Raw genomic sequence first — 21,602 nt, 5'->3', positions numbered from 1 at the left:
CTAACGTTCCCTCCCCAGCCCCAGAGCCAAGTCCCACCTGTTCCTCAAGGTTTCGCCCAAACCACGCGGCGCGATTCCACTTGGAATTCGCGTCGTTCAACGTTTCCACAAAGCTCCTTGCAGACTAAACTCATTCCAGGTGGCCCCACGGGAGTGGGAACAGATCGCAAGCGCGATCAGAACGCGCACTGAGCACAGCGTGGTCGCAAGGCTGGCCTCACCCGTCGGGGGTGTGCGCAGGGGCCGGGCTCGCCGGCGGGTTCCCGCAGCCCCGCGCGTGGGGCGCTCGGCGCTCGCGGAACTCCCGGGGCGGGAGGGCGGCGGGAGGCTCGGCGGGCCCCGACGCCCTGGACCAAAACACTCTCGTAAAAGCGGGCGGGGCGTAGGCGGGCTGCGGGCGCGAGTGGGCGGTGGGCTCGCCGGGCGCCTGCGCCGGTGGCGGCCGGGGGCGGGCACCTGGGCGGGGCGCGCACCCGGAAGAGCCGCGGACGGCAGCGCAACAGGCGGCGGCGGAGGGGCTGCGGCGCGGGCCCGGGATGGACAAGCTGAAGAAGGTGCTGAGCGGGCAGGACGCCGAGGACCGGGGCGGCCTGGCCGAGGTGAGTGCGCCCCCCCGGCCGCGGCGCGGGCTGCTGGCGCTGGGAAGGAGCAGGACTTCCGCGGTGTCCTGGAAAGCAGCGCTGCTCCCCGCCCCCCGTCCCCATCCCCGGCCGGGCTCCGCGCGCACCCCAGTTCCCCGCTCCGCGCCCCAGGGCGCCCGGGCCCTGGACTCTGGCGGTGGGCGTGTTTATTTGAGTCCTCGCCCCGTCCCCCCCGCGCCGAGAGGGCGGCGCTGGAGCGAAACCCGGAGACGGCTGCGCGGACGGGCGGCCCCCGGGTGTCGGTCGGCCTCTGCCTCGGGGACCCGGGCGGGGGCCTCGAGGGCCGGGGACCTTCTGCTCCGCCCGGCGGGTCCGGGCCCGCGCCCCGGGCTCCGTGCCCCCTTCCTTTCCAGTCAGGGTTGTGGGTGTGACGCTCGCACCCGGCCCTGTGCCCATCTGCCTGCTGTGCAGACCGTCTCCACCGCGGAACCTTGGGCGCCGGAGCGCGGGGACCGCGTCGTGTTTCTCTGCCCGCGCTGCCCGCGCGCGGACCCCGCGGGCCCCTCCTGAGAGCTGGGCACGAGTGCCCCAGGATCCAGAGCCCCACAGGATGTTTGTTCTTCTCTCCGATGCCTTTTGCTTTTGTTTCCTTTCTGGATAACAAAATAGTATGTCTTTGGCGTGTATTTCACGGGCCTCAGTTTCCCCATCTTCTTTCAACGCAAAACCTATGTTTCCTCTCACTTTAATCAGTGTCGCCCGTGGTTTTCTCCCCGCTCCTTTCACCTGCTGATGTTACTGCGTTTTGTGTGATGCGGATGCCTCCACCCCTCTGCAATCTCAGAACTTCAAACTTCACCTTGAAGCAACGCTAGGAATCGAGTTTGTAGGAATTGAGATTTAACTTTTTTTCCTGCCATTTCAAAACAGCTGTGTGGCTTCTTTTCAATTTGTTGCTTTTATCAGTTGGTCAAGATTCAGGAGTAATTTTTGTTCTGGATTTCTGGCTTCTATTATGAACTCTCATGTGAAACCTCAGATGGGACTGAAGAAAACTCAGGTGGCTGACAGTCCTGCTTATCTAAAGCTTTATGCCCTGTAGACTGTCAACAAGCTTTTTATGAGCAGCCAGGCTTCAAGAGGGTGCCCTTTTCTCTTCCTGAAGACTTGGGGGGGGGGGAGGGTTGACAATGGATGATGCCAGTATTTTTTTTTTTAATATATCTTTATTGATTTCACAGAGAGGAAAGGAGAGAGAGAGAAAGAGATAAAACATCAATGATGAAAGAGTCATTGATCGGCTGGCTGCCTTCTGCATGCCCCTGACTGGGGATCGAACCCACAACCCAGGCATGTGTCCTGACCGGAAATCGAACCCCGATCGCCTGGATCCTAGGTTGACGCTCAACCTCTGAGCCACGCTGGGCCTGGCTGCCCATATTATATATTTAGAAAATAATCATGAAACAATGGACAGACCCTCAAGAGTGAATGATGTAGTACAGATTGAAAACTAAATGCTGAATTTGTTTTTACTTAAAATGGTAACTGTGTGTGTTGGACACAGTGAAGGGCTTTCAGATGTTGGAGGCTCAGGCATGTGTTAAATCTAGTTTAAAAAGGGTAGGTGCTTCTCTCTTGTAAAATATTGCTGGCTGTCAGTTTCTTCTTTCTGAGTTTAGATTCCTGTTTATATCATCATTGAATGGCACATCCCAAGTCCACAAACTCCTGGGAAACATTTCAGAACCTGCTGAATTCATTTTTAGGGTTATTTTTAGCTCCACTCTTACTTGTTAGGTTAGGGCCTCTTTTAAAATGTCGGTCCTGACTTGATTGTCTCACATTTCCCATGGTTTTAATGCTGGCAAAGCTGCAGGATTTTTTGTGATAGAATTTCTTTTCTTCTTTTAATGCAAACTGTAATAAGATGACTACTTCTGTTTCTCCTACATAGGAAACTAGGTGATTATAAAAATTGCTTGGTCATGTCTGATCACAAGTAGTCTCACGATGAGTTTTCTGATGCTTCATCTTTATAACTACACTTTCAGTCTTTAGTGTCAGTGGACTTCTTTCTAAAAGTATAGGTTTTACATTTCTACAGAGGATTCCAGGGGCAAGAAAGGTATGAATACTGCCTGGTTGGACAGCACAACAAGGCAGTATTCCTTTCTCACCTTCTTCTCATTACCAGCCCTGTTTCCCGAACAGTTCTTAGCTTTACTTCTTTTTGGCAAGAGCTGCTCTTCTGTCCACATCCCAGAGTCAAAGGGACCTTTGTGAAAACTGCCAGTCAGACAGTGTATGAGCTGATTGCTTCCAAATTCTATCCGGGTACTGTTTTAACGACTCTAACTTCCAAAAAGTGTATTAGCACAGTTTCCAGCAACCATGAATTCTGAGAGACGTTTTACACCAACTGAATTTATTTTCATAAAAGTGTTTAGTTTTCCCTGAGTCCAGTTAGAAGTAGTGAAACGACAGCTTCCTCCAGCCTGTGACCAAGAACTTGCCACCACATAGAGTAGTAAAACAGTGATGAAAAGTTATCTCCCCCCATTTTGGTAAGCAGGGTGACGTTGGGATGGAATTCAGCTTGAGAGACTTACAGAACCAACACACCACTTTCTTTCTGAAGGTGGAAAGCAGGCTGCGTCCTGTTGCCAGTGATTTTGATCTTTACAAGGGCTGGAATCTCGCCGTCCTGCTGTTGAGACTGTTTAGTGCCCTCAGTGCCAGGATCAATTCAAGTTTGATACTTAACTTCATGGTTTATCCTCTTTAAAAAAAAAGAAAAGGTTGAATCTTTTAAAATATCCCTGTTGGTGCCAAATAGTGTTCCGGTAACATCCAATCCGATCCTGTACCACACTTCTCTCCCTACATGCAGCCCGGTGTTTTTTTCCACCTTGGCAAGGTAAGTTCCTTGGTGCTTGCATGAGTAGGAGGAGTTGTGGTTTTTGATTTTATTCTTTTCTTGGTGGGAGGTTGAACAGGTTAGTTAGAGGGGGTCCAACCTGGTTGTCTGGGCGCCGGTGCAGCCGGATAGCAGAGTGTCTGTCACCTGGCTCATTTTGGAGGCGAGGTTTTCCTGTCATGGCGCCAGGTGGCCATGTCTCTGGTCCTAACCCCCTGCTCCCACTGCATGCTACCATCTCTGAGCGTGCCTTTCCCTGCAGGGTCATGTGATGCCACATGTTCTTGCAGGTGCTGTGTGTGTGTGTGGGGGGGGGATTGCAGTGTCATGAGCCCACTTTCAATACGTGTGAATATATGGGGAAGCAGGAGAACCCCTTTTGATAGCCTGCCCCAAATATCTCTGTCCTGGGTGGAGATGAAGTCATTCTGGAGCAATGTCTGGGAGAGCCCTCTGGTCCTTCTCTCCCAGCTTCAGGTTTGACAGGAAGTTTGGAGACAGGGTTGAAAACAGGTCCTGAGCTGGGAACACTCAAGGCTGAGGCAGTTGCCAGTCCAGTGACCCTGCAGCCTCTGCCACCACCTACCTTCCTCCATTAGCCGGTGGGAATGTGGTCAGTAGCTTCCAGCACGTTGCCAATGGAGACTGCTGGCCCCATGGGTGGTCCTGGGTGAACAGACCCTGGGCCTGGCAGCCCTTCCTTGCTGTGCAGGTAAGGCCTTTGGTAGCTGCCTGTGCCCAGCTTGGAGCCTCCATGGCTACTTGTCAGGTAGATAGACTAAGAAGGTTTCTGGTGCAGACACTTAGCTGTTGTCTTGGACACGGGGAGAAAACCCTTGGGAGCTACTCACGGGCTCCTGTTTTAGTAGAGTTTTTTTGGAAACGACCTCCTCTGAACTTCGCTCTTGGGAGGGATTAATCTTGGTGGCAGACAGTCAGGATGGGTAGGGAGGTAACTAATTAACTAGGCTGGGCCTCACACTTGGGTGACTTGGCTGATGCCAGCCCTGAACAATAACATTGACAACAGTGAATGATTTAATGAGGGTCCTGAGAAGGGTGGGAGCAGATGCGGGCAGGAGCAGCAACTGCTGAATCTTGGCTAGTGGATGGAGGAGACGATGTCCAGTGGATACAACCGCCTGGCTGCTGTCCCCTGGCTTTCCTCCTCTCCTGGGCCTGCCTGGTGGAGCTCGTGCCTTTCTTCTTGTGGGCCTGGGCCTGCCTGGGCTGCCTGAGGCTGGGCTCCTTGAGGGTCTGTGTCCTGCCTTCCTGTTTGTGAAATGGGTTTGCTTGAGGCAGAGCCCCCACTCTGGAGATGTCCAGCCTCGTATAAGCCGCAGGACAAGAGGCTCTTGGATGGAGAAGGAGCTGGCTTCCGAGGCTCAGGAGGGCTCTTGTAGCTACGAGTGAGCGTGTAGGATTCTGCGTTCCCACCTCCCTCAGTACAAATTCACATGCTGCTTCTAAGCTTAATTATGTATGTCCTTTGTCTTGGGTGATGTATGTAATCTGTTTTGTAAAATTGCAGGTGGCTGACACATCTTCATTAAGCTGGAATACCAGAATAAAAGGCTTCATTGCTTGTTTTGTTATAGGAATTCTCTGCTCACTGCTGGTAAGGCTTCCCTCCCCCTGTCTTTGCCCCTGCCTTCCTTCCCTTGGTCTTTCCCAAGTCACCCACCTCCTTTCCTCTGCTGCTTTTTCACCAAAATGCATGTGTAAGAGGAGAGGGAGGAGGGGAGTGGAGCGGGAGGTAGGGAGAGTGGGGAGGGGAGCAGGTTTCTCTGGGCGACTGATTGGTGGCTGTGGGCAGAGGAGGAGAGCGCCTCACCTGCGGATGCCTCTGCTTTGTCTTCCAGGGCACTCTTCTGCTCTGGGTGCCGAAAAAGGGACTGTACCTCTTTGCAGTGTTTTATACCTTTGGTAACATCGCATCCATTGGCAGGTAACAGTTTTTAATCTACCCTTATCCACTTATTAGATGGGAAAATGGATATGGATTGTGCCTGAAAGGGGGTGGTGGTGAAGGAGGGTGCCACAATTGTTTTAAGGATTGGGGGAGAAAAGAGGTAGTCAAAATACATCTGATCCATGTCTTGTCACTTTAGAATATATCTATATCCTAGTTTATCTTTGAAATTCCCCTGGGAGAAAGCAGAAGTATGCTCCTGTTGTGATTTTGCATATGAGGGAACCATGGTACAGAGCAGTTGGACGATGTCTGTAAGGTTCACACACAGCCCTCTGCGGTCGCCATGACTTCACTACAGGTGAAACTTGTTATTACTCAGTGCAAGACCGTGTCAGACCTGCTCGTGAGGGCAGGAGTCAGCCCATTCCACGTGCCGTGGGTGCACAGACATCCACTCTTGATCCACATCGCGGTCAAATCATTCACCCTCACGCTTCAGCCACACCCGTGTGCTGACAACTCTAGTCCTGCCTCAGCCAGGGGGAGCGATGGCTCGACTTCTGCCCACTAGCCCTGAACTCAGTTCTCTTTCCTCTCTTCCCCAGATTCCTGGGTGCCCACCCCATCCCCATCATTGAGGCTTGGTATTGACCTCTTGCTGGCTCTTCCCTCTTTGTGCCCCATGGCCATTGTCCCTTATATGAGGAGCCCTCGTCATACCCTGCTGGGCTCTGAGCATTCAAAGACCAGTATGGTCTGGTTCCTGCCAAGATGGAGCTCGCTGGACAGTCAGGCAGACAGACAGAAACTGATAACAGAATAGGATGTGGAGAGAGATGCTGAGGGAGGGGCAGCTGGCCTGGTGTGACCCGACCCAGGGACTAGGGAGGACTTCCTGGAGCAGGTGGAATTTGAGCTGCTCTCAGGTGTCACTCATCTGAACTCTGCAAGAATCCATTGTCTGGTCCTCCATCGCCCCCTACCGGCCAACCATTTTCTGCCCCACTGAGCTCAGTGGCTCCCAGTCCCTCTCTGCAGGTGGAGTCAAACCGGTTAGCATGCAGACAGGCAAGACCCTCGAGATCTGCCTTTACCCCTCCCACCTCCCACTTGCCTCATGTGTACCCCAGCCAGGCTGAACCTCCTGCCTTTCTGGAGGTCTCTGTGCCTCTGCTCTGGCTGCGTTCTCTGCATGGAATGCAGCCCCATGTGCACCTCCTCTCCATGCCTCCCTCCCCCCATTTGGTGGATACTTGCAAGACCTAGCTCAAAAGCCACTTCTTCTGAGAAATGCCTCCTTATCACCTCCTCCCCTCCAGAATCAATGCCTGCCTTTTTCACACAGAGCTCTGCACACCTCGTATATATTTATGTGGTGGTAAACACAGTGTTTTGTCAGCTTACTTGGTACAAGTCTATAAGCCACTTGGCTGTACCTCTATTTTGCTTGTCCCTAATTATCCCCAAACCAGCTGTTTCTAGCTGGAAATGTTGACAGATGATTGATTGCCTGAATCTAGACACCTTCTTAAAGCTTCGTTTATTAAATGCTGGCCTGCACATGTCTACTTGTGCCTCTAAAGCCCTCACATGCTAACTTTTGGGGGGGGGGGTTGCTTTGTGCAAACAGTATAGATTATAATGTAGAGTCTAGACTGAGTAAAATAAATAAATTGGCCTTTTGTTTAGTCCATAAGAACTGTTAGTAATCCCAGTGGGACCAACTCTGTAGCATTGCCTAGGGAGATAATAAAGGGGGAGTGAATTGTTATTTCCAGGGTGTGTCTTAGGAATTTGTGGCTTTTCCTTTAATCTTATATGTTTGTATATTTGCTGTATTTAATTTCTAAGACCAGCCTTGGCTATCGCTTCTTGTTCAGTGCTGGTAAATATTTGACCCAAGAGCACAGCCTTGAATTTCAGTTGAAATTAAATGGCACTTCAAAGAGAGGTAGACTTATTTTAAAATTTTTGTATTTCTTAAACACTCCATTGCTAATGTTACTTGCTGGCTGGTGTGTATTAAACCCTGGTTATGACAGGCCTACCCCTTGGGTGATGCCACATGGGTACTTCTGTGAGGAGTCGAGAAACAACATAAGGTTGGCCCTGGCCCTGGCGTGGTAGGTGTGAGGCTCTGCTCTCTCTCATCTGCCACCTCTCAGGTTCCATTCACACAGAAGGCACACAAAGGGTATCTTTCGGAGCTTTGGCACCTAACAGATGTGGGTTTGAATGCCAGCTCCTTAAGCTCCTAGCTGTGTGATGATCTTGGATAAGTCAGTTAACCTTTCTGAGCTTCATGTTCTCATTTCTACAGTGTGATAATACCTGACTCAGAGTTGTTGAGGGTGATGAAATGAGGTCATGTATGTGATAGTTGGCATCTAGCAGACATTCAGCAGTTTAGAGGTGATGTTACCATCATTTATGTAGTGTTCTCTGGGAGTCAGGAAGGAAAGTGACGTGCTCTACTTTTAACATGAACAACCTAAGCCTGTAAGATGTGATTTTTCTTTTTTAAATTACATTTCTTTTTAGTTGGTTTGTTCGTTTCCATGGGTAGATTGTGAAGGAGGCAAGGTGGCACCTCTCAGAGATGGTTTATCTCACCCAGTGATGATGAATTTACTAGTTGGTGGCTGTGGACAGTAACCAACCTTTCTGGGCTGCACTTTCTCCATCTGTAAAATATGTATGACACGTATTCCTGTGATCAGCTCCATTAGTGTTGCTGGGTTAAATGAGGGTAATGTGCGCAAGGCCCTTCAGTGCAGTGCCTGGCACAGTGAGAGCTTGTCACACAGTAGTCGAGTCACCGCCGTCGTTGCCATGGTCATCCTGGGGGTGGTAGGGAGGCGGCTGTGCCCAGCGTGGTCTGCTCTGGTCTCATGGCTTGTGTGTATTTGCCTGCAGCACTGTCTTCCTCATGGGGCCGGTGAAACAACTAAAGAGAATGGTGGAGCCCACACGTTTGATCGCAACCATCATGGTGCTGGTAAGGTCCGCCTTTCAGCTGGGCTTCTGGGTTGGGAGTTTTATTTCTGCTCTGTGGCATTTTTTTCTTCTTAACCTTTTTCCTTTCATCTTGACTTAGTAACCGATGCCCATAACCACTGTGTCAGAAGGGAGCATGCTCCATCTAATAATTACTCCCCACTTTGTGTTTCTGTTGGTGTTAGGGTACTGCCAGGTCTATAAAGCACCTCCAGAGGGCGCTGCTTGTCAAATTAGCCACAGTGGTAGGGTAGTAAGCGAGCTCCCATGCCCTCCTGGTGGTGGGTGAAGGCGGCACACGCAGGCATAACAGAGGGACTAGCTCAGAAAGACTGAGTTCATTCTCTGGGGTGGGGGAGGGGGGAGTCCAGTCTCATAGGGTGGGCTCTTTTCCTCTCATCGTCCTGTGACTTTGGGGTCATGTTTGTTTTCATTGGTCTTCCTCATGGCCCATCACCCCTGTTCCCTGCTCTGACGATAGTGCCTTCAGTCTCGTCCTGTCTCCCTGTCCCATTAACCCAGAATGCCTTTCATTTCTTTGGGCCATTTCTATGTGACCGTCAAAATCATTCCAGACCACATTCTCTGTCCTTTTATTATAATGAGCAGTAGCGCAACATTTGGAGCTTGGGTAGTGTATTTCACTTTTAGTTTTGTTTGTGTACCTCTTATTTCTTCAAATAGGTAAGTTTTCTAAGGCCGTGTCCACATTTGCTGTTTATTTTGTGTCCTTTCAGAGCACTGGGCACAGTGCTGGACACAAAGAAAATACTTAGGACCTATTTCTTGGGAGGTTACTGTTATGGAAGAATGGAGGTGACAGGCATGATGGATGCTCTGGCACCTATCGTCCTTGGCCCGTTGAGGATGGAGGTGCTCTGGACAAGTGTCTTGTAGAAAGAACTTTCTAAGAAGGGATCTAGGGAAAGTATCATATGACAAGGAAATAGATAACTGACCCGCTGACTGTGAGAGAGGTGTCTCATGTTAACCTTTGTTTTCGCATGGCTCTTTCCACTCTCGAGACTAGTGTTTGGCAGGAGTTAGAATACAGGTGCCTGTGAAATCTGCTTTAGTATTTGAATGGAAAGACAGATGGATGGGCATGTGGGTGGACTGGAAATGTGATTTTTGTTTGCTGGGCAGAGATTTGGGAAAAATTTGAAAGTAAGAGAGGCTCCTTCCCTTTTTAATTTACTTGACATCTTATTGGCCAGTTTAATTTCATAGCAATTATAACTCTTCTGCCAAACGTGGGTGCTCAGGTGGGTGAAATGCTTTGAAATGAAGGATGCTTTTGGCTGCTGTGCTCATCACAGAAACCTGCTTACTGCAGCTTGATCAGTATTAATGAAAGTTTGCCAAGGATAAGTCTTTACGGGATTTTCCCCCGTGTTGTCGTCGTAACTGTATTAACTCAATAATATTTCCTTTCTCTCCCCAGTTGTGTTTTGTGCTCACCCTGTGCTCTGCCTTTTGGGTAAGTTTGTATCTGCATTTTCTGTAACCTGCCTGGTTTCTGCGCCCGTCCCCCTGGCTCACGGAACCATGCCGTTTTCCTTTCAGTGGCACAACAAGGGGCTCGCCCTCATCTTCTGCATCCTGCAGTCTCTGGCCCTGACGTGGTAAGTAACCTTTAACCAGTAGTCCCTGCCCACATCGGCCTCTGACTAATGCAGCGAAGGTGATAAACTCCCATGTGCTGTGGGGAGGAGGGTTAGGAAAGCAAAGATGCTCTTCAGAGAAGAATTCTCAGTGATGCAGGTGAAGTCAGGCTCCGGAGCAAAAGCCCGTGGATGCGGCCACTGCCAGTAGGTGGCGTGAGTGGCCTTGGGAGGCTGTTGGCCTACTGCAGCATTTTGGCTGGGCTCGGGGTTGATTTTGGGATGTTGTTAATGTTACTGAACCACTTGCATCCAGTAAGAGCAAGGATAATGAAGTCTTAGAGGGGCTGGTAAAAATAGTCTGTGAGTCAGAAAGACATTAAAGAGAAAGGAAAGTGGTAAGAAAAATAATGAGCATTACATTGGGGATGGGATGAATCATTTAACAGAGGGACGAAGAGTGAGTTGTCAGCCGATGAGCAGTGACTGACTGGAAACCACGTGCCTGTGGGCTGTAGGAAGCCTATTGACAAGACCAGGGGGTTGTAACTCGAGGGCCACGGATAGTGAAAGGGCGACTGGAGACATGGTCATTTGAAACCACAGATTGGGCTGTGGGTTCATGTCCCTTTCAAACTGGTCCAGGATCAAAGAGAGGATGGGATGGCACGTAGTGAGCCTGGAGCTTGTGAGATGTTTCTATAATACTTCCAAAGTTTACCAGGGGATGGTATTTGCCAGACATTTTCAGTCTAGATGTGACTGATCTACTTTGGGGAAAAAAATGTTTGCTCTGAAGCAAAGAAAAAGAGGACTGTGAAAGTTTTTGAGTGTCCAAGGATCAATTAGGTGGAGATGGATCTTGAGACTGCAAGCTTAACACCCATCCCTCCTGTGGGTAATTTTGGATTTTTGAATAAATGTACTTTCACGATGCCTTTGGGAATTTACTATGTTCACAAGTAGATGGGGCTGGTGAGTGCAGGATAGGGCGAAGATTGATGGCCCAGTTTTGATGCGACACACGTTTTGGTAGCAGGTGCTGAAAGGGCCTGGCGTGACCACTTATGTTTATATTTTTGTTTTCTGGGGGCAGAAACTTGTACCCACATATACATGTCTGTCTTTGCTTATATAGTTGTCCCCCCTTATCTGTGGGGGATATGTTTGTTCCAAGACTTCCCTGTGGATGCCTGAAGCCATGGATAGTATCGAACTCTATATAGAATATACTATGCTTTTTCCTACCCATACCCATCTATGATGAAGTATAATTAATAAATTAGGCACAATGAGTGATTAGCAACAAACAGTAACTAATAGAACAATTTACACAATTTACTGTAATAAAAGTTATGTAAATGTGGTCTCTCTCGCTCTCAAAATATCATACTGTACTGTGCCCACCCTTCTTGCGATGCCCTGAGATGATAAAATGCCTTAAGTCGAGAACTTTTACCTCTTCACTTAAAGGAAGCACTTTCCAGCTTCGCTATGGCATATCCGAGTTGCAACATCGCTACTCTTGCACTTTGGGGCCATTATTAAGTGAAATAAGGGTGACTGGAGCACCAGCCCCACGGTTCCAGCAGTCGAGCTGATAACTAAGTGACTGTTGGGCCCAAGCATCTGCCGCATAGGTAACACTGGACAGCGTGGTGATCCTGTCGCAGGCGGGACAGCGCGGGCGGCGTGGGATTGTATCGTGCTGCTCAGAACACAATTTAAAAATCATTTCTGGAATTTTCCATTCAGTATTTTTGGACCACAGTTGACCATGGATAACTGAAACTGTGGAAAGCGAAACTTCCAATAAGGGGGTTCTGCTGTAGACTGATTTTAAGGACAGTTTTCAGAGGCTCAGCATTCATAGGAGCTCAGACAGTGGCACATCCCCACTGACACTGACATATTCCGCCTGTGTGTGCTTTTCTTAGGGCTGAACAATTTACACCTGCCCGTCACACCAGGCCTGGTCCTTAGGGTTGTGGATAGCCCTCTCCCAGTGTAGTTCCCTTCTGGGCAGGGGGCTGAGCTAACTGGGGCCACCAAGATAGCTTTGGACTTGGGTTCTTGAAGAATCATAGCTTGTTTATATTTTCATTCATAGAGTAGTTGGTACTGGGGTTTTATTTTTTTCTGTTCTTTTTTTAAAAGTAATTGGAGCAGAGCAGAAAATTTCTCCCAATGGGTAGAAGTTGTATTCTGTTGAGGATTTGTAAAATATGAGAGGACAAATGGTCTGGCGGTTGTTTGGCATCCTCTCAGGACAGGGCTCTGTGCCATCGAGATTTCTGGAATCTGCCTGTTTTAGGAGACTCTGCTGGCTCCGCTGGTCAAAGTGGTCACCCTGTGAGCCTGAGGTCACAGGGCTTTTCTCCACTTGGGCGTGTTGCCCTCCTTTGGCCGCAGATGACACTCCCTCTCCCCAGTATAATTGTGGCGCAGCGTGTGTGTGCACTCTCCACCCCGAGGGCTTCATAAGTCACTGCAGATGCTCTTACAGCTCAGAAGCCTGTTCTTCCGAAACCGTCCACTCCCTTCATTTAATTTGATCTTCTGTGTTTGTTTCTCATTATAGGTACAGCCTTTCCTACATACCGTTTGCAAGGTAAGATGCACTGTATTAGGACTGTACCATTTGTCATCTGGGGATGCTGATGTGTTTGCTGAGGGCCTGTTAGTATGGGTGCTTTCAGAGATTGCTTGTTTTATCTTCACTGAGACCCTTTGAGACAAATAAGCAGATGTTATACACCTATTTATAGATTAATAAGCTAAGGCTCCGCCCCGCCCCCCACAACCAGTGATAGGCATTGACGCAGGCCTATCTAAACATTCTGCTGTGATCTGTAGCATGTAAATGCACATTCCCACTCCTTTCACCAGCAGCTTTGAGGAGATTTTCTCAAAGGCAGGTACTACGTCAGTATCCCTGAGCCAGAGGTGGGGGGATCTAAGTTCGTATTTGTCTTCTTACAGCATCTCACTGATGGGGATGATTCAGAGAAGAGCTTGTAAAGGGAAAGTAAGCAGGCCAGGGGTTCCTATTAGCAGTGTAACCTTGGGCAATGCCCTACCCCTCTGGCTTCAGAGGACTCATTGCAACTAGAGTGGATTGGCCCTTCCAGCTCTGAGGTTCTGTCTCTCCAAGACTCCTAAAAACTGGCACAGTGTTCTTTGCCTCTGACTCTGTTTTTATGTCACTAATTTCTTTTTTTTTAAATATATCTTTATTGATTTCAGAGAGAGGAATGGAGAGGGAGAGAGAGAGAGATAGAAACATCAATGATGAGAGAGTCAGTGATCGAGCCCACACCTGGGCATGTGCCCTGACCAGGAATCGAACCCCGATCGCCTGGATCCTAGGTAGATGCTCAACTGCTGAGCCACGCCTGGCCTGGCTATGTCACTAATTTCTATTCTTCTCTTGTTAACTTAAAAGAAGTTTTTCCTGCTCTAGCTGGTTTGGCTCAGTGGTTAGAGTGTCGCCCCACCGACTGAAGAGTCCCGGGTTCGATTCCAGTCAAGGGCACGTACCTTGGTTGCACGCTCAATCCCCCGCCCGGGTTGGGGCATGTGCAGGAGACAGTCAGTTGATGTGTTTCTCTCACATCAATGTTTTTCTCTCTCTCTTCCCCCCCCCTTCCACTCTCTCTGAAAAGCAGTGGAAAAAATATTCTTGGTGAGGATTAAAAAAAAGTTTTTCCTAAACTGTTGAGAAAATGAAAAATGGTGTGTGAGCTGAGGAGCAAAAGGAGCAGACTTATGTTTTGCCGAATCTCATGTCGGGTGCTGATAGTGATTGAAGGTGCTGGAAGTGAGTGGCTAGATGAGAACTTAGCAGCCCATCAGGGTCAAGGCACCCATGGCTTTGCCAGCTGTCCAGGTCCCCTCATGTGTTATGTGTGTTGCGAGCTTCCAGGAGGGATCGCACTTGACCATAAAACCCTTTCTCACGCACAGCACCTCCTGGGACCACAGGACAGAGCATAGCTTAAGAAATGGTCTAGAACTATCTTGATGTTAAAGCACAGTGCCTGCTCACGTGAGTGCGCTCACTTACCGCATCTCCTTTAGCTGGCTCCCAGTGCCCTTGGCATCAGTGCAGCTGAGAATGGAGTGGAGCTGGGGCGAAAGCCCTAGTCCATAGAACAGCAGTTTATTGAGCGCAGTCTTTCCGCGCATGCTCGCCACTGCATTCCCAGGATCACGTCAGTGAGCTCCGTGCTGTAGAGAAGGTGCCCTTGCTAGGGAACTCCTGGCAGATGTTGCTTAGCACGCGTCTGCTGCTTGCTTAGAATGAAGGAATCCCCAAGCGACTTTCACTTAATGCATTGAGTATATTCTGTGACTCTGGTTGCTAGACAGTGCACTGTCCTGACGCACTTCTTGGTTTCTGATGGTCTCTGCTTCCCTCCTGTCTTTGCCTTTGATCATCATGATCGCTGTCATTTAGAAAATACCTCCTCTGTTCAGTGCACTCACTCCCATCGCTGTTCTGGAGGGTGAGTGGGGACATCCCCTTTCACAGATGAGATATTTGCAACTCAGGCAAGACAAGCAACTTGCCCAGGTCTGACCCCACAGTCTGGGTACTTTTTGCTCTACAAGGTGCTACTCTGGGAGCCAGGAAATCTACAGGAGCCCGGGGGCGGCAATCCCCATTTACCCTTGTGTTTCCCTCCTAGGGACGCTGTGAAGAAGTGTTTTGCCGTATGTCTTGCGTAACACGCGGCCAGTTCTGCAAAGCTTTGGGAGGCACCGTGGAAGGAAGCTGGCGGACACTTTTGTAAATACCTTTGAACTCTCACTCACAGACACGTGCCTTTCCTCGTGAGGCAATGGGTTCCTGTGACCCAAACCTTTGCGGATTGCTTTGGAGGCAGCGGTGTGTCTCCAATCCCAAATGTCTGTAGCAAAGCAGGAGGGGTGGGGTCTGTATCTTTTGGAGAGGACTTTTTCTCATCACTCCTTCCTCTGTGAGTGGTGGTCCCCTGAATTCTCATAAATAAAAACTGCTTTAAGCAGCATATAAGTCTTGGGAGCCAGGATCCCCATTGGAGACGGCAGGGTGCAGCAGTCAGGGACAGCTTTGAGGCCCACAGGGACTTTGTAGACTTGTCCCTCAGCTTGGAGACCACCACCCATGCCTCATACAGCATCACATGCTTGTTCCCTGGGCCTGGGATCCAGCGACTGCTCCTGGACTGCTGTGCCAGCCATGTGGATCCTGGCCATGGGATGGGGGAGGGGAAGAATGGGCCTTTCGGGGGGTAAGGGGTGGTTTTGAATCTGAACCTTGGCCCATGCAGATGCCACCCTGGCTGTGGAATGGATTTGTAACATCAGCGCGCACTCTCTCGGGTTTTTCTATCTTATTTTACTCATGACCTCCAGGAACTAGACAGAGAACAAAGCAGCAGAGAAAATGCTGCTTTTCCTTTTCGACAAGAGCCGACAGGAGGTGAACATACAGCTGTTCTCTGCTGTATTCTTTCCTTCGTTGTTTATAAATATTTGATTTTATTTTCTGTTCCCTCCTGGAGCGGAGCCAGGGGAGAGTGGATGGGGTGACAGAGCCCCACTGTGGGGCCAGCGGGATGTAGGCCAGCTGCCCATGACCTTTAAGCAGCCCCAGTGCTGCAGCATGAGCCCACGCTGGAAACACTGCGTGAGGACGACACCGTGGGCTGCAGGGTGGTCGTAGCTCAGCCTAATGCCGAACCACAGATAAAGTGCTTCTGTGTCCCTGATCTTGCCTGGTCCTCACAAGAGCTTCATGACTGAGCATTCAAGGAAATCAAGGCTCAGAGAGGTTACCAGGTCTACCCAAAGCCACGGCTGGTGGTAGAGCTGAGCCAGAGCGTGGTGCCCAGCTTCAGTCTCTCCTGGCCCTGTGTTTACTGGTGTGGCTCTGGGGTAGCTCCTGTGACTGGGTCCATTTCCATCAGCAAGCCTGACTTTTCTGGTCTGATCTCTACGTCACTGCGGTGTCTCTGGCCCTGCCTCCCTTTCAGATGCTTACTGGGTCTGTGGCATCTCCATTCTCTGTGTCCTTTTAGCTTCTTGCTGCCTCACCACCAGAGTGTCCTATCTCGATCGCCAGAGTTCCTGTCATTGCAAGATCTCCAAAATCCCTCTACAAACAAGGTCTCTTTGCAATTGCCTTTCTGTCCTTGACTTGCTCTAGCTGCCCATGTGGACTCTTGCTCTTAGAGCCTCCATACCAGAGGCAGTGGTTGTCTCCTTGCTGTGGCTGTTGCTGGACTCTTTCCCTCTACAGCTGAGACTCCATACCAGCCAGCCTTTTCCTCTGAGCTGGGAGGTGTGAGCAAGCCTAATGCGGCAGAGTGGGGAGCCAGTCTTACTGGGTTCTTTCTAGGCTGTTAGGACATTTTGTCTTAGGCTGAGGTCCCTAACCTGCCTTCAGCCAGGGAGGGAAATTAAACACTACCCTCTTTTGTGGGTTCTTTCCTGTCCTAGGTGCCTCTCGGAGAGAGTTCAGGTCTCCAAAGGGCTCTGAGCTGCCTTTTAAGATGTCACCTGGGTGTGTAGCATAAGGTAGAGAACGTGGGCTTGGATGTCAAACACATCCGGGCATGGGTTGTGGCTCTGTCACATGCTAGTGTCATGTTGAACAAGTTACTTAACCTCTGGTCCTCAGATTGCTCATCTGTTTAAAAATCACAGGAATAAATAAGTCCCACCGGGTTGTCGCAGGATATCAGGGCTTAGCACAGGGCCCAGCACAGGTGAATGACATCTCAGTAAATGGGAGGTCATATTATTTAATCCCGTAAATAACCGATGGCCATTGAAGGTGACAGCATCAATGTCTCTGGCCATTAATTTATCTAAAAAAAATTATCCAGTACTACATTTCTGGCACTGTAGGTATTGCCATGCAGGATGTCATTTAATATTTGCAAAAATTTTGCAGGCTGGTGGTCTCGTCTCCATTGTTAGAGGAGCAGCCTCAGGGTAAGGGGGTCTGTGCCAGATATCGCCAGTAGGGGGCGTTGGCTCCTGCAGAAAAGCTCCTGCTTTGCCCTGATGGCCTGTGGCGTGTTCAGACCGCTCCGGTCAGGAACTTGGCAGCTTGGGGGTGATCCTGCCTCCCAGGATCTTCTGGAATCCTAAATTTCTCCTCCTGCTGCCTGTTCTCTGTTAGCTTCTGGGTTGTTTTTGTCTGCTGGGCTGTGGGAGGAAGGCATCCGCTTCAGATCTGCGGAACGCTGTTACCGAGCAGCAGTGCTGGTTTAAAGGACCTAGTGGGAGAGATGAGGAGTGGAAAATTGGTGTTAGACCCTGGGGCTGCTCCCCGGCCTTCCGTGTGCCCCTCCCCCCCACCCCCGTTCACTGCTGGGGGAGGGGGAGACCCTTGTGTTTTTGGAGTGAAGGGAACCATTGAGGTGACTCTTGCAGGCAGGAAATGTGCCCACCTGAGGTTAGGGTCCCAGTTGTGTGCAGCAGTGGCCCCACCGCTCCTCCTTGGACTTGCTGGCCTGAGATTGCTGTGCTGGGAGGTTGGCAGGTTGGCAGCAGCTGCGCTGTGCACACCTGGAGAGCCACTGCCAAGCTCTTGGCCCTCCCCGAGGCTGCCTCCCACCTCCGTCTCACTGCAGAGCCGCCTTCCCTCCGCCTCTGTCTCTCCAGCTCAGGTGTGGCTGTGCCCCGGCCACTGCTGCCCAGGCCCCTGTGGTTCCTGGCCCCTCTCCCAGGCGGCTGCCTAGGCCCCGGGGGGGGGTGAAACTGCCCCCAGGTGAGCATCTTCACTGGGCGCTTACCAGTGCGTGGAGCCTCTAGGTGTCACGCTGGCGGGGTGACTGTGGACTGTTTACCTGAGTGCTGCCTCCCTTCCACCCCAATCAGTGTATGCTCAGGGAGCAGTTAGAAATGGATCTAAATAAAATGTCTTTTGGATACTTCCATTGGAAAATAATGAAGTGGGTCATACCTTAAAAAAAGGGGTGTGGGGATGCTGGTCTTACTGCTGCTGGCTTTGGGAGCTCCACGGGTGACAGCTGTTGCCTCGTGAGTGATCAGACCTAGTGGAATGAGTGGCTGGGGATCCCTTTCACTCTGGGGCAGCCTGGGCCAGGCCTGCCTTTGTTCCCTCAGACCATTGCTTACTAGGGTCTGCTGCAGGGTTACAACACTTAAAAATTCACAAGCTTCATTTTCAGCAAATAAAAACAAATTAGTGTTTAGGCTTATAAATCCACTTTGCTAGATTTTTGGTGTAGTTTTGATTTTAAAATCCAGGGTTTTGTTGATGATGTAAGATGTACACCATCTTTGCAGATAGCATTTTTAAAAAGCTGACAGACCTTCAGCTGAAGCTAAATACAGAATTATATCTGTGTACCTCTTGATGAGATATTAACAAAAGAATTAAGATTTAGGAGTCCAGATTTTTTGGAAGTTCTTATTTAAAACATTGGGAGGTTAAATTATGTGAGTTTAAAATACCTTCTAATGCAAAACTATGAAATTCTGAGATCTTGAGGGTTTTTAGTTGAGTAAAGAAGGAAGGTGCAATTTGTTTAATCCCACTCAAGATATAGGGTGTTCAGTTCCCCTTTTGGGCTTTTTCCAGTTCTACCCTAATGCACAGGTGACCCTCCCAAGTGCACTGATGTCGTGCTGTGGACACTCGGGTGTCCGCTCTGCCCAGACCACTGGCAGAGAGCCTTAGAGTGAGTGGACAGAATAAAATTGCCTCCTTCCTAGTATGAGCCGACGAACTGATGATGGGCTCAGAAACGTACAAACAGTTCTGCAGGTGGGACGAGCTGAGAGCCAGGAAGAGTGAGTTCACCAGACGGGAGAAACGTGGGCATTTGAAGCCAAAGGTTGATCCATAGCACTGCAATAAACCAGCAGTTTTCAACCTTTTCGTCTCATGGCACACAAATTACTAAAATTCTGCGGCACACCAAAAAAATTTTTTTTTTGCCCGTTTGACAATAGGTATAATTTTGGTTCATTCGCACCAGACTGCTATTGTGTTGGGTGTTGTCATTTTTTTATTTGACAATCTGAGGAGGAAGAGGTCAGTGCCCCTGACTAAATAGTCAGGTAATGCATGCTTTAAAAATTATTTTGGCACACCAGTTGAAATTGCTGTAACAGCGATGTGTGCATTCATAAGAAAGTAATGTCACTACATTTAATTAAACAGTACCAAAAAAATGTCACAGGCAAAAGCTCCCTGATATAAATGGGCTGCCTAAACTGAGCATCCTGCCAGGCATCCTGCTGGACCACACAGACTGGTGTCTGGGCAGATGTGCCAGAGGCGGCCTGCTCCCGTCGAGCTTCCACACTGGAAGGAGGTAATGAGCTGTAGCCTAAATATGGACGAACCTTGTGTTTGTGTAATGTCCTAAAGGAGAGTCATAGCTTACATCTAATCTGGTGGTCTTTTTGCTGTGAAAAGTGTTTATTTTGCCTTCAGTATATTTGCTTGACTTAGCCACTTGGAACAAAGGAAACACACACAGAAAAACCCCTCTGAACTCATATTTTTGCTGCATTTGTAAATTCTGATTGTGAAGTCGGGAACGAGGACTTTTGGAAACGGGAAATTTCTGTGCCTTTAGAACATCGTGCCTGTTCTAATACGATGAGCTTTTAAAACACTTCGTTAAAACGTGAATCAATTTTTGTAATTGTATAGTCAACAATTTTGAATGCTGCTGATTGCATCACTGAATTTTTATATCCAAAAATATATTCATGTCTGTTCCTTTTCCTACCTTGAGACTGTTTCATACAATAAAGATCGTTCTCCTTTTACTAGCTCGTTTCAGAGGGAGGATTTTGCTGATAGAAGCTATCCCGCCCCCCAAACATCATGAAACGATTCTTTTTTTGTTTTGCTTTTCTCCTTTAATAAACGATAGCATTATGATCTTTAATAAATCCAGTGTTGTGTCTTATTATTTGTTTTTCCAGGAGTCACTACACCAAATGAAGATGGTATGACTCTAAGGAAAGAGCACGTCTTTAACATGAGTCCTTAGTAGGAAGTGCACACTGTCGGTACTTACGGGTGTTTTTGAGCTGAATTGTTAGGTAGTCCCCTTTTCCAGATAACTTGGGGATTAACATGGTCTAAGGTCGATCCATAGCGTTGCAATAAGCCAGTGATTGAAGGTGTTTGGAAGGTAAGAAATTTCAAGTGTTTATTGGGCTGCTCCCGCGCATGTAGCTTGTTTAACCACGTTGCGTAAACTAGGATTGTCAGGTTCTTTTCATGTCTGTAGGATTTTCAGTTGTCCCTTCTTTTATTGCAGATACGGGCACTTTGAGTCTCCCCTCTCCGTTTTGATTAGTCTAGCTTGAGGTTTATGAATTTTATTGTTTCAAAGAAAACTCAGTTAAAGAAATACGAACAGATGTTAACAAGAAGATACATGAATGGCCAACAAACATCTAATACTGTGTGATTGTATGAAGATTAAAAATCAGGTAACACTCAATTCTAGACTTTAAAGGTGCATTCTTAGGTGGTAAAATCATAATGACAAGCAAGGAAGTGATTTGCATGAAAGAATGATGACGACTGTGGGAGGGAGGGAGAGGTTTGTGATTGGGAAGGGACGTGGTGTGCAGGGGACCTGCGTGCTGGCCATGTCCTGTTTCTTCATCAAGCGGAATCTACAAGGTGTTCACCCTGATAAATCATCGCACTGTATGCTTTTTGTGTGTGTGCACTTTTGTGATGTATTTTACAATAAAAAATAACCCGCTGTGGTTTCATTTATTTTCATTATTGCCTTTTTTGTTTGACTTATTTTCTTTATGATTTATTTTCTTATACTTACTTTGGGCTTAACTTACTCTTCTAGCTTTTTAAGGTGGGAGCTTAAATAATTGATTTTAGATATTTCATCTTTTCTAATATAATACTATAAGCTTCCCTCTAAGCACTGCTTTTTAATTCACTTCAAAATATTTTATTTCCCTGTGATTTCTTCTTTGACCTGTTTATTATTTGGAAGTGCGTTTTAACTTTCAAACACTTGGAGATTTCCCAAATATCTATTATTGATTTAGTTCAATTCTATTGTAGTGAGAGAACATAATCCAAATGATTTTAATCCTTTAACATTTATTGGGCCTTGTTTTATGGCCCAGCATATAGTCTTTCTTGGTGGGTGTTCCATGTGTATTTGAAAATAATATGTATCTGTTGGGTGGAGTGTTCTACAAATATCAATTATGTCAAATTGTAGTGGTGGTCAGGTTCTAACCTTATTTTGTCTACTATAAATTGAGAGGTGTTAATTATAATTTGGATTTAACGATTTTCATTCGATCAGTTTTTACACTGTATTTTAAACACTTTGAAAAACAAAACACAGAGACAAAATACAAAACAATAAAAAATTGTTTTGAATCAATGGATTACTGCAGTGTGATGGTATAACCACCACCCAGGCAAGAAATAGAGTGGCGTGGCCCTGGCCAGTGTGACTCAGTGGTTAGAGCACTGGCCCTTCTTGAAGGGTCACGGGTTTGATTGCTGGTCAAGGGCACGCACCTGGGTTGCAGGTTTCGATCCCTGGCCCCGG

The 21,602-nt window shown here is 48.5% G+C and overlaps 1 protein-coding gene across 1 annotated transcript; it reads left to right on the top strand.

Moving 5' to 3' along the window:
• The first annotated feature begins 468 nt into the window (after positions 1–468).
• SFT2D2 (SFT2 domain containing 2) lies at positions 469–19,941 on the top strand. Its single transcript, XM_081121689.1, has 8 exons — positions 469–599; positions 5,033–5,119; positions 5,364–5,449; positions 8,333–8,414; positions 9,858–9,893; positions 9,980–10,038; positions 12,599–12,628; positions 14,709–19,941. The coding sequence occupies exons 1-8, from the start codon at positions 537–539 to the stop codon at positions 14,746–14,748; spliced, it is 483 nt and encodes a 160-aa protein (XP_080977815.1). The 5' UTR covers positions 469–536; the 3' UTR covers positions 14,749–19,941.
• Positions 19,942–21,602: the final 1,661 nt, after the last annotated feature.

This window comes from Miniopterus schreibersii (assembly GCF_964146895.1).
Source record: "Miniopterus schreibersii genome assembly, chromosome: 19".
Classification (NCBI taxonomy): Eukaryota; Metazoa; Chordata; class Mammalia; order Chiroptera; family Miniopteridae; genus Miniopterus; species Miniopterus schreibersii.
Note: the sequence above shows the minus strand (reverse complement) of the source record. Positions and strands in the feature narration are given on the sequence as shown.